The sequence below is a fragment of the Oryctolagus cuniculus genome, chromosome 4, assembly GCF_051225735.1.
Source record: "Oryctolagus cuniculus isolate XC-2025 breed Fujian yellow rabbit chromosome 4, ASM5122573v1, whole genome shotgun sequence".
In the NCBI taxonomy this organism is placed as follows: domain Eukaryota; kingdom Metazoa; phylum Chordata; class Mammalia; order Lagomorpha; family Leporidae; genus Oryctolagus; species Oryctolagus cuniculus.
The window spans coordinates 86,753,861-86,766,858 of record NC_142870.1 but is presented as its reverse complement, the minus strand read 5'-3'; the positions used below and the strand labels follow the sequence as shown (position 1 = coordinate 86,766,858).

The 12,998-nt window shown below is 41.1% G+C and overlaps 1 protein-coding gene across 2 annotated transcripts in view; it reads right to left on the bottom strand.

Annotated features, from left to right (window-relative positions):
• FGF12 (fibroblast growth factor 12) overlaps positions 1-12,998 on the bottom strand; it is a 596,324-nt gene that overhangs the window by 402,885 nt on the left and 180,441 nt on the right. The window contains exon 1 of one of the 2 annotated variants that reach the window (XM_008266665.5): positions 9,631-9,900. The exons of the other annotated variant lie outside the window; for it this stretch is intronic. Coding sequence (XP_008264887.1) covers positions 9,631-9,721 — 91 coding nt within the window. The 5' untranslated portion in view covers positions 9,722-9,900. Of the gene's footprint in view, positions 1-9,630; positions 9,901-12,998 lie in introns of those variants that run through there. 2 annotated transcript variants of the gene reach the window in all.

The window sequence follows — 12,998 nt, the reverse complement described above, 5'->3', positions numbered from 1 at the left end:
ACACATCATGCCATTGTTTTATGTTTTCTCAAACATGGACAAAAAGCTGAAAAGTCACAAGTTCTATTCTCTCAAATTCAAAACAAAATAAAAATTTGGTTAGAAATGCAACTCTCTGAAAATTAAACTGATAAAAATAATTTGGAAAAGAGTAAAATGTTAAGATATAAATAACACCAGTCACTCAACAGCTTTAGAACAGACTTTAAAAAGTATTTCCTTGTATACTTCAAAGAGAAAAAAATAGTAAAAAAGGTGAATAAAAATTTAAAACAGTGTTTGAGCCACAGAGTTATCAAAGAGATGTAAAGTAATATATTTCTCATCCAGTAAGATTTTTAAATATATACACACACTGTGCAGTAGAAAAACACACTCAGGAGAGAGGGGCCAAGGAAAGGGCTGTGTAGCTTCTGACAGGGTACCGCACTGGAGGACATAACATATTTATGCCTTTGAAACTGACATGTTGTAAGAGTTAATATTCACTCTTCTACTTTGCCCACTTACTTCTAGGGCCACAAAGAGATGTTTCTTTCTCTTCCAAAGTATTGGGAAGAGAGTCTCTGCCCTATCACCCACCCTTGTCAGTCCTTTCCAAGGGAGAGGAAATTTTTAGCTGACTGGTGAGATTAGGGGGCAGGTGAACCTTAGCCTATTTTGGGTTTTCTCTCTGTGGATCTCCTACCCACAGGACGGATACATTCTGAGCTGCTGAGGAGGCACAAATGGGTCAGGATCTAGACATGCATTTAGGGTGGATGTCAAATCCAGGGCCCTCTGATCCCACCACTGGGATTCAACAAGGATGAACCAGAATTCTCAGTGGTGGTTCTCTGTAAACCCAAACAGTCCCTGTGGTAAGTTAAATATGTAAACTTAGTTTTAGGAGAATACTGTTAAATTCTATTTTAATGACTCTCCAATTCAATAAGAAAGCAGAAATATTTAATAATCATCTGGTTGACAACTTTGTATATTTTCTCAATTGTTCTGAACTCTAGGAAGGAGGCAGATGAAAATAGGATAAAGAAAAGTTATTTCTTATATCCCCCTCAAAGGCCACATCATGCAAAGATTTCCATTCAAGGATCTTCATCGCAACAAAATTAAACAAAAATGGATGTGATCTAAATATCCAAATAATGGGTACATTGATGAATACAACATAGACATATGTTGTGATATCATTCTAGGAAGCAATTTAAAGTCATGTTTAGGATAATCTTTTGTAGAACGGCATATTCAATTAGAATTTTTTTAATGCAGTCAAATTTAAGAAATATGGTACAGATGATCTAAAGTTTCCTCATTATCTGCGGCCTGATTTATGACTAAATAAATTCAGTATGAACTAATCATTAGAAATGGCCCTGAAAGGCACAAAGCTAAAAAAGAAAAGCCTCCTTCCTCATTGTCTCCAAAGTATGTCTCTCTCCAAGGAACATTTACTAACAAGTTCTTATAATTTGGCAAAAAGCATTTTGTAAATATTTTAACATATGTTTTAGTATGGTTTGGATATCACTTACTCCCCACACCCCAAGAGCTCTTTTGCTGGAAGCTGGCTCTCCAGTGTACAGTGTTGAGGTGGTGGAACCGTTTCGAAGTGGCACCTAGTGCAAGACAACTAGGTCATCAGAGCTTCACCCTCATGAATGGATTAGTGTTGTCTCTTGGGAGTGCTTCCAATCTGAAAGGGGTAGATTAGTTCCTGGGAGATAGGAACTAAACAAGACCCCTGATCTTGTTTCCTATGTCACCAAGTGACCTTTCTCTTCTGCAAGCTGATGCATGCCACCAGAGGCCCTCACCAGAACCAAGTAGATGCTAGCACCATGCTCTTGAATCTCCAGTTCCGTTCTTTATAAAGTGTCCACTCTTAGGTTTGTTATAAAAACCAAAAACAGACTAAGACATGTCCCTATTTCCATACAGAGAACTTTACATTTTCAATGTTTTCTGATATGAGTAGAAAAGTGTAAAATCTGAACTATATATATATCACTATTTTTAATTACAAAAGTTACCCATCTTCATATACACATCCATTAATATAAGCATTTTAGACAGATACAGATACACTTAAATTTAATTTTTTCCAGGATAAGATGAGTGAGTGTACATAAACACATAAACCTTCACCTGGAGAATCCTTAGGTTAGTGATTTGTGTACCATAAGGAAGAATGCCATTCTACCCATCTCAATGGACAATTTCACATCAGAAGGTAAAGGCAGTAATTGACCTCCTCCATTTTTAATGCTGTAGCAGCTTTAGAAAATACAACACTAATTTTTCTCTCTGCTTCTCACCACTTCCAGGTAGCCCCCTTGTACCACGTGGCACAGATCATATGCCCAGGATTCCTGAAATTAATAAATCTGTAGCCTCTGACTTTGAGCAGCTGCAACCATTGGCACATTCACTATATGCAATGAGTTGTTTACAGAGGGCTGAAATAGGGTGGGGGTTAAAGGATCATCACTATCATTTTGAGACTGGCTTCCTAAAAACTATAGCTATGCTATTCACTCACAAGTTCCTTAGCACCAAGGTCACAGCCTAAGCCAACATGCCAATTCACTGGTTCTCAACTTCCTCCAAGTTAAGCAAATAATTAGCACCTTAGAAAAGAATACAGCCAGCAACAACCCCTCTCCCCTCAAAAAAGAGATTCATTTTGTGCCACTGGGTTTTATTTAAAGACCATGTATCGCATCCCAGCTGGCTTCATTGAAGCAACAACGTGGGCAATCAGTGACACCAACTGCAACGCTATCGCTTCTATAAACAGTAATGAGTGGAGGGGTAGGATGGTACTAGAAGCTTATGTATAAACAAAAAGGATCATTTCAGCAAGAGATTGTCTTGGCAGATTCACAGAATCTTTCTGATTGGCACTCTATGAAATTCAAATGCCCAGCATTTAACAGAATTAAAAGAAATATTCAGACATGACATTCATAACATTGTACAATGAAACTAACATTGCCTCAAGATAGCAATTACATACATTAAGTTGAACAAAGCAAAAGAGTTTCATTGTTTTAAGATCCTTCATAGACAGGGAGAGAACAAATCTTTAACTATTTCCTGGAAGTGCCCTTTATAACTCTGGTACCACAGAATAGACCTTGCATCTTTTAAGAAACTGATGCATTACATCTGCTGTGAATAATGGACTAATGTTGAAGTAGGGTTAGAAGAGGCTAAAACAGAGAAAACTTGCCATGATACCTAAACATGGGCAATGCTAAGTAGGCTCAAATTGAACTGTAGAGTGATTGCCTTCATAAAAATAAAGCCTTTTTATATCTATCTTATTTTTATTCAAACTAATTCTTCTAGTAAAAAATACAGATGTTCTCGCTTCTATTCCAGCTCTCATGTGCCATAACCCAAAACTTCCTTTTGAACTCCCAAATGCTTTTCCAGCTCAGAGTTGAACATGAATCCTAAACTAATTACTCTTTCCATGGGAAGGTTCTTACTGTCCACCACTAAAACAGGTAAGGCTATGTTAAACTGAAACAAGCGGAGGCTCTCTAGTATTTCACTTTTATCATGGTCATACCTTGCATGTATTGTATCTTTTGCTTGCAAAAACATATCTTCAGTGCCTACCACAGAAGCTAGCATACAATAAGCCCTAAAGGATTGTTTGCTGAACTGAAAAATGACAACTTCTGAAGTCACAGACATGTTCTATTTTTTAAACTTTCAACCTGCTGTTGGAGAAGGGCCTAAAGAAGGCAAGGGTACCATTTGGGGAGGCTTAGTTGGCATGATACAAGTACCGAGGTTCCAGAATACATCTGGCTTCCCTATTCCCTTCTGCTGTACCAGGAAAGCCAGGCAAATGGATTTCTAGTTCATGACCATTGGGCATACAGCCCAATCCCTTTACCATAACGTACTGCCCTGCTTTTCTCCCCAGTGCACACACTTCTTTTTTAAAAAGGTAAGAGAAGGAAAAAACAGTGTTTCTTTTAATTTTCCTTTGCCTGACAAAACTGCAGCAGTCATGGGGCCTACCACATTGTTGCTGCTTTTCAGGCAACAAAGCTAATGATTGTTTTGCAGATATGATTGGGGGCAACAAAAGATAATTTGTACATTTCAGAGTTAGTGGGAAGGAGCACTTGAGTCCTAACACATCTTTCAATTAATTACAATTATTAAAGAATAATCTCAGGTTTCTTGGAAAACATGAGCAGAGGTTTATTACATTTTTAGGAAAGTCATTTAAGGAACAAAGTATCAGCCCGACTCAGGTGACATACTAGAAAGGAGATAACAAAACTGAAAAACTTTATATGCTAAGCTAATTATTAGAAGACTATAGAGTGGACATGTGGCCTAGTGTTTGGGATGCCAGTTGGGACACTAGCGTCCTACATCAAAGAGTCTGGATTCAATTCCCAGCTCCAGACCTGACTCCAGCTTGTGATAATGCAGACTGTAGAAGGCAGCAGGTGATATCTCAAGTGGCTAAGTCTCTGCCATCAACAAGGAAAACCCAGATTGAGTTCCCAGCTCCCTATTTCAGCAAGGCCTAGCCCTAGGCTCTGTAGACATTTGGGGACTGAATGAGATAATGAGATCCCTCCCCTCCAACCTCTCAAATAAACAAAAAAGACGATAGATATCAAAGCATCTACTCATTATACATTACAGATGGTATCAAGAGAAATTAGAGTGTTTTGAATCGAAAAATATTAAACACAGCACAAAAATCTAATAATGTTATTATTTTTAAATCTATTTTAAATTTTAATTTAGGTATACAAATTTCATGGAATTCATATATACAGATTTAGGAATATAGTGATAACTTTCCACCCTACCCTATCACCCACTCACATTCCCACCCTTCCTCTTCCTCCTTCCTCTCTTATCCCCTCCCAATTTTTATAATAATCTACTTTAAGTTTACTTTATTATTTTTAAATTGTGCTGCCTTACTATAATCAATTAGTATAAGACAGATAGGAAATTACTTTAAAAACTGGAACTATTACAGAATGAAGAGATTTTCATTTCTGATTTGTATGAAATGTTCATCATAGGTCACATGTTCTTGACACACACTCAGGGATACAGAATAATGGCTTTACCACTGTAGCGGATGAGAGTCTGAGATGAAATGTGCTGTGGCTTTTAAAAGTCACATGTGGAAGTGTGTTACTTCTCAGACATTTCATTTGTCAATGCAAATAATATGGCAAAAATCTAACTTCAAGTGAATGGAGTAGTAGCATCCTATAATGTGCCCAGGAAAAGAAACAAAAATATCAAGAGAAAGGCACTAAGAACAATTCAACAACAATAACAAAATGACTTAAAAATGGTCACATGACATGAACAGACACCTCACCATAGAAAATACACAAATGGCAAGCAAGCCTAGGAAAAGATGTTTAACGTCATCTTTTAGGGAATTATAAACTAAGATGTCAGTGAGATATCAGTGTGCTCAAAATCTAAAACATTGACAATACCAGATACTGATGAGTTATATTGAGTTATGTCCTCACAGAAACATATACAGCAATATTTATAGAAACTTGACACATGTTCATATTCATTATTTATAGAAACAAAAACATGTTCATATTCATTTTAGCCATTGGAGCATCATTGAAATAATGAAAAATTTAAAGCTTATGACATAAAAACCTACTCAAAGAAAAATTCTACATTAAAGATAAATATTATGAATAATCACCAATTATCTTTCAGTAAAGTTGTCCAAGACTAGATAATTGAAAGCAACTTAACACTAAAATCACCCATATTTTAAAATCATAACAGTGGACAACTCAGTACATGCCTTCACAAGGGAGATTTTTGTCATTCATATTGTGATTTGGTAGATTTCTAAAACTGAATTTAAATCTAAAATATCCTTAATTAATAAACCCATTATCTTCATTTGTCCCAGTTTTGGAAGGCATCTGTAATGTACTTCTTCGAAGATAAAGCAAAGGCATTAAAATATTATATGGATACTTAGAAGTAAATGTAGAATAGAGCTTTGGATAATTGTTTAGTGTTCTTTATATGGGATTCTTCCCAAAAAATAAGCTTACAAACAATAACTGTTTTCTGGGATCACTTGACTGTCCTGTGGAATAGTTAGGTATGCAAGTGTCTGATGCAACATGACTGTAAATGGACAGATTTCAACTAGCTGCTAGTGCTATACTTGAAAACAGTGGTATGGTTCAGTTTTAGTTGCACATTTTAAATAGTATTAATGAGTTATTTTTTTCCCAGAGTGCTTGTTCAGCTCCATCTCTAGACATCTGACAGTCCTCATGCCACTTGGATGACAAGCCCTTAATTGACTGAATATTGCAGAGGAATCACACATGTTCACATAAAGAGGATAATTTTCTTGAACAGTTTAAAGTGATAACACAAGCAATCAAACAAGCATGCATATGCACACATGCATGCACACACATACATTTACATTACTACTTACATTACTACTATGGCAGAGAGCCACCACTAAAGGGGCTGCCCTCCTCTTTCAGGTTGAGGACTAACTCATCTTTTGCAGGAGCCTGGTTATCAGGACAGAAATTCTTCTTCTACAATATTAAAACGGCCTTTCCTGTCCAACCTATGAGAAAGCAACAGTCATAACACTCCCTTCTTTGATGGAATGCTTTTGCTTTCTCTATAACTATATTTTGAGAGGAAAGTCAGCAGGCATGAAAGCTATTGTTTTAGTCACTACTCTGTCATAAGTATGCTTTTTTTTGGGGGGGGGGTAAGGGTCCCACCTTTAGGGAAAATGAACCTGCTTCGCTCTCCCTTTGAACTAAAAACTTTGTATTTTATCAGGTTGATAAAAGGGATGAATACACTTAGAATTGCTTCAAATTTTAAACTTCTAATCTGTATTTTAATGTACGGGCACCACATGCTAAAAATATCATTTAATTTTAAGAAATGAAAAAACAACATGAGATAAGAATTTAAACAGTTGACTTAACCTTGTCTAAGACTTTCAATTGACAGCTCATGCTTGTCTCCATCATATTATAGAATAGAGGACTTACAAAGTAACCATGGATAAACTATTTAAGATATCAATTTCTGCAGAGGAAAAATTGGAGCAATAAATATCTGAATTATTCTAAAAGCTCAGAAGTCATAAAAATTTATATTTCTTTGGCCCCATTTACTTAATAAAACTTAAATAAAATGTTGAAATGTTTACAATTCCAAATTCAGCAATCTGTTAGGAGAATCTCTTAACCTATTATAACAAATTACGTCACTCCCATGGCCCATACTTCCCTCAAATGTAAAATAATGAGGAAGGAATAGCTGGTATAAAAGTCTGTTACTACATGTGGCATTTTTCAAAACATTACTGTATTTTTCTTTAGGTAAGCTAAAAAATTTAGAGTGATTCATTCCAGCTCTAAAAGACTTTGATGTCTTTATCTCTATTTTCATGTGCACATTGGGCATACTAATACTACATGCAGAACTGCTGTGAGGTCATGATAATAGAAGAAGCCACATGAAATAAATAACTTTAACACAAAACATAATAGTAGCAATATCTAAATTACTAAGCTTGTTCTGTGTGGCAGGCTTATAGCTCTTAGAACAGTGCCTGGTATGCAGTGAAAGCTCAATTAATTATTTTGGCTGTTATTAATTAATCTTTAAAAAACAACCAATGAAGTAGATACTATTGCCAGCCTAATTTACACTTAGGCAAGAAACTGAGAAATACACAACCATGCAAGTTACACAAAATCATAAGCTAAAAACCACCACAATGCAAACAAAAACAGTGCAGTTCCTGAAAACAATGTCTTTAAACCTAAGTTAAAGTCAGATATAAGAACCAGGCTTACAGCCGCTATTATTACTACGTTTTTATAAAGATGAAAACAGTGTTTCAAATACTTGTAGTGACACAGAATGTGACCGCCTTATAACCAGGTGGTTTGACTCTGATTCCCATGTTTGCAATAATCTATACTGTTCAATCATATACATCATCCCTTCTATCTGAACATGTTACTATTTGGGAAACTGACTCCACATGTAAATTGACCAACTTATTTTCTTTTGCAAGAGGCAGTATCCTGAGATAATATCTTGTGTTTATTAAACATCACCTATTCAAGTTACAATCTACGCAAGTTTATTTAATGGAGGCCAGGAGAACAGAAATAACAATGATATACATCTCTACTGACTGCCTGAAATATGCATCATCTAAACATAAAACTTTAATATAAAGCCTACTAGTTTAGAATACAGCATCATGGTGGCTCTTAGCACTTATAAATATGGTAGCCAAAAAATGCCTATATAGTACTCTGAATTACACAGAAGCACAACTATGAGATCTCATTGCTGATTTCATTTCAAAGGTGTGTTCTCAGAGTTCACAGACAAATTATTTAATTAGTTTTTTTAAGTAGTTTCATTTTTCTGTTTCACCAGAAGGTTGAAGTTTTAGGAAGGATGAATGAAATCTATATATATTCTAATCTTTCCAAATATAATTTTCATAGCTCCAGAACAGAATGAAAATAGGTGGCATAACCCAATGAATTAGATCCTCAAAAATAACATACGAACTTCTCAGCCCAAAATCTATAGTGACATCGTTAAATTTTTGAAAATTAAAGTTATTTGGAACTTATGGAACAAAAAAAACCCCACCATGTTCTTTTCCAAATATTTGTGTAGACATTATAGTAAACCTTCCCAGTTTGTACCCATCCCCATTTTGTAAAAGGAATATCAAAAGGCACAGAAACTGATTCCAAGATTAACAGACAATCACTTTAAAGAGAACTTAGTCCTTAAAAAAAAAAAAAAAAAAAAAGATGAACAATGGTGGAAAATGCAGTGAAAACACCCCAGCAAACAAGGCTTCAGGAGGAGAAAAGAACCATCCCTTTATGATTTTAGTTTGGCGGTCTCTGCATTTAAAAATTTTAAACGGTTTTTCTCAATATCGCAGGTCATGCAAAGGTCTGATTTTCTTTCCTTCCTCCCCTGGGCCTCTCCTGAGGGACTCAGTTGCTTAAACCCAGGGCTAATTGGGACTCTCCCGCTTCAGCACCACGGACAGAAGTCACAGGCTCCCTGGGGAAAACGCACCCCAGACCACCACCAGACGTCTACTTTTCGGACAAAGCAAGAAACAGAAGGCACCTGCCTCGCCGACCACCTGTTTTCAAAGTCCCCTCTCCTGTCAGACATACCCGCAACTTCTCGGAGGGGACACTGAACAACTCCACGTCGCGCGCTGCCCTCGCCAGGCACAAAGGGAGCGCGGCGAAAGTGGAAAGCAGGTCGCGTCAGGCGCCCTCTCAGAGGGGAGACCCGGGTACGGGTCAGCGCTCGGCGACTGCTAACGCGTTCCGCGGAGCTCAAGTGACGGCCGCGGTTTACGATGAAGAAAGGAAACAAGCACCCCAAGGCAGAACGGGCGGCGGGCCACCCCTCGCCCAGTGGGGAACCGCCTCCCTTCCGCCACCCGGCGCGCTGAGTAAGAGGGCGAGGGGGCGGGGAGAAGGGCCAGGAGCAGGCCGGGGGCCTCGGGCGCGTGGGGGCTGGGGAGGGACGCCTGCTCACCGCTCGGGCTGTGGCTGGACCTGAGGCTCCTTCCACAGAGGCACTGCAGCATATGCACTCCTTTCTTCAGAGAAAGCCTAAGAATCTTCATGGAGAAGCGCGCCCGTGGGGTTCCTCGACTCCCCGCCCACCTGCGCTAATTGTCCAACCAAGAGGCGGCCTCCCTTCGGAAGCCGGGTCGCGAGTCCATGGTGCGCGCGTCCCAGGCGGAGGGTAGGGCGCACATGGGTCGCCCAGGGCCCCGGCGCGAGCAGCCAGCGCGGCGGGCGCCGCGGCCGGATGGCGGGCGCAGAGGAGGAAGCACTTCGCTCCGCTGGGGGCAGCCCTCCCGGGAGCCAGAGGCCGCGCCCCACCTCTGTGGGCTCGAACGTGACACTTTGGGACTTTCCGAAGGAGGCGGCTCGTCGGCGGGCGGGTGAGGGGACGGACGACGCGGAGGACGTCACAGGGGTTAGGGGGTCCCGGCGTCCGGAGGAGGGACGAGAACAGGGTCCCGAGCCGGCCCTGCCCTTCTGGACCCGGGGCTTGGGGCAGCCCCTCGGCGACGAGCGGGGAAGCCGGCTCGCCCTGCTGCCTCAGCGTCCCGCCGTCCCGGGCTGCGGGGCATGGAGGGGGCCGCCGCGTGGTCAGGGCGGGCGGCCGGGCCAGCCCGGAAGGCAGCGCTCCTGAGGGCTGCGCTCGGAGCTGGGGCGACTCCGGCTTGGGAATCCGGCGGAAGGGAAGCGCCAGCAGGAAGCGCTGGACCCTGGAGGCTGATGAGCGTCAGAAGCGACTCCCGGGAACCGGGGGCTGGGTAGGGAGGCGGGATGTGCAATAAGGAAAGCTCTGGGCTGCAGGCGAGGAGAGGGAAAGTGTGCCTAGGAACGTGAGGGGGGAGAGTCCGGACATCTGGCCTTCCCAGCTGGGGCTGTATGACCTTGGGTTAGTCACTTACCACCCTAGGTGTCTCAGTACCTCTGTGCGTGGAGGAGGGTGTGGAAATGAGGATTGGCAGCTTCGTGATCACTTGTCCTCGTGCCTTCCAGTCTCCTGGAAGAGCTTAGCATAGGTGAGGCCGGAAGCGAACGCCAGACCTCGAAGAGGGCGAGGCAGGCAAGGCCAGAAATCAGGCGGCAGCAGCGGTGGGCTTTAGTAGGCTCGGCCTTTGCCAGCTGGCGCCAGTGACCAAGGAGCTTCTCCCTAGGCTTACGGGTCTCGATTTCTTACCCCATCCCCAATATCAACACCGTGGGCTCCCCGCACCACCACCCACCCATTTCCAAAGGCCAACAGTGCCCTTTGGGAAGGGAGGTGGAGGAAGCACACACAGGATGTGGAGCCACGGAATAGGGCATCAGCCGAAGGCATCTCATGGGACAAGTGATCTAAGGAGACACAGCAGCAATACAGGGTGTTCAGAGTACAGACGCTGGAGACGAGTTCAAATTCCTATTTCTGGGTGACTTTGAACAAGTTACTCAACTTCTCTGTGCCTCCGTTTCTTCACGTTAAAAAATTAGTTACGATAGCATCTACCTCATCCAGCCTTTTTTAAGGATTAAGAGAACACTTACTATAAAGTAAGTGCTATAATGTTAGCAGTTATTTAGCCCTGACCTATATGTAGGGTTTGGGCCACTTTCACTTTCTGATGAATGATAGCATCCATACAGGTATCCAAATTTCTGATGGAATGCTCCAGGTAACACAGAGACCTCAGCAGCTTCCTGGGGGGCTCACTGCACAAAGCTTGTTAGAAGGTTTACCCTGACCCTGAACCAAACACTGCTTTCACCTTTACATCACTGTCTCGAGATTTCCTCCCACTAACTGGTAAGGGAGTAAAAAGGGTTCTCATCTCCCCTTCCCTCTTTTCTCTAGGCTAAACCCTCTAAGTTCCTCTCATGTCACCCCAAGGTTGAAGTGCAGGTTGGAGCTGTCTGGAAGAAGTCTCCTTTTAAAGGGCATGGAAGAAAACCAAGACATGAGGAAGACTTCTTGTGCCCACAGCCACCCCTGGTTCCGCACCCTCAGAAGCCCATTTCAGAACTCAGCTCCAGGAAAAGCCATCTGGGGTGGTCTCCCGGCTCAGAAAGACATGCCGAGGCCTCTTCTAGTCCCTGCTCAGTCCGGCTGTTCAGTGGGCTCACCAAAGTCCGTAAAGATTTTGCTGAAGTCACCACATTGTCATCACTGTGGAAGTTCTGAGACCCAGGGCCACCTGAGCCATGCACCCTTCATCTTTTCAGCCTCTGGGAATTAGTGAGAAACTTGGCTCATCTGGGGATGTACCCATCGAAATTCCCAATGGAAGGATAGACAATTAGCAAAAGGAAAACATCTAAAAATAGTCCCTGGTGCTGCAGCAGCAGACAGAGTTTTCCAGTAGTGCTCTCCTTCTCCAGAACTGAAGGCCTAGGGCTGTTGCTTTACTCTGAGAGAAGTGCTGTTGCTTGAAAACTAGAAAAGAAATAGGATAAGACTCTTGTCCCCTCAAGGGAGCTTCAGTTCATGTATGAACAGGTCCATACATGATCCAAAAACATGCCTGCTTTCTGAAGCATCAACTTCCATAGTTGCAATGAGCCTTTCGTCCCACCTGGCAATGCTGTTGCAGGGACTCAGTGGGGGTGAAACACCTGTAAGTTATTTAAAAGAACCTAATACTATTACCAATTTCCCTGAGTTCTAAGTGTTAGACCACTAAGATCTAACACAGAAACTGTATTATTTGATTATCAGAAACACTGAAGTGTGAATCTTCTGACTTCTCAACAGGACTGTAAACTCTTAGAAGGCAGGGCAGGAAAGTCAACTCAGTCATAATTAATTTGCAGAGGGCCTGCTGACTCCTTAAGTGGCTGCTGCAGCTTTTCCAATGAACGGGTACATTCATCTCAGGAAAAGTGGGTCATCCCAGTGCTTGAGAAAAACAAACTGAGGGATTACATTCAGAAATTTTTGTTACTAAACTTTCAAAAGTTCAGATTACACCAAAAAAGCATGTAACATTTTAATGCAAAATAGTCTTACTGTATATGTCAAAATATTTGTGGGAAATTGAATTAAAGGAAAGGTTTGTATTGGCACCAGAAATTCTTGAAATTCATGCATTTTTCACAATATGTGTTTCTTGTAAACATTTTAAAGATCCCCCCTCATCTTATTGGCATGTGATCAAAGTAGGTAAAAAATGATCAATATAATTTTATTATCTAGGCTTTTTTTGAAGTTTCTTACCTTTATCAGCAGTTTAGTGTACTAAGCAATACTCCATGTGATTGTTATCCTCTTACACATTTAGGCACATAACTCAGTCTTCCTAAAGTATCTTGAGCAGTTTTTTAAAAGAATTCATTTTTACAAGTACGAAAACATTCAAAAACAAG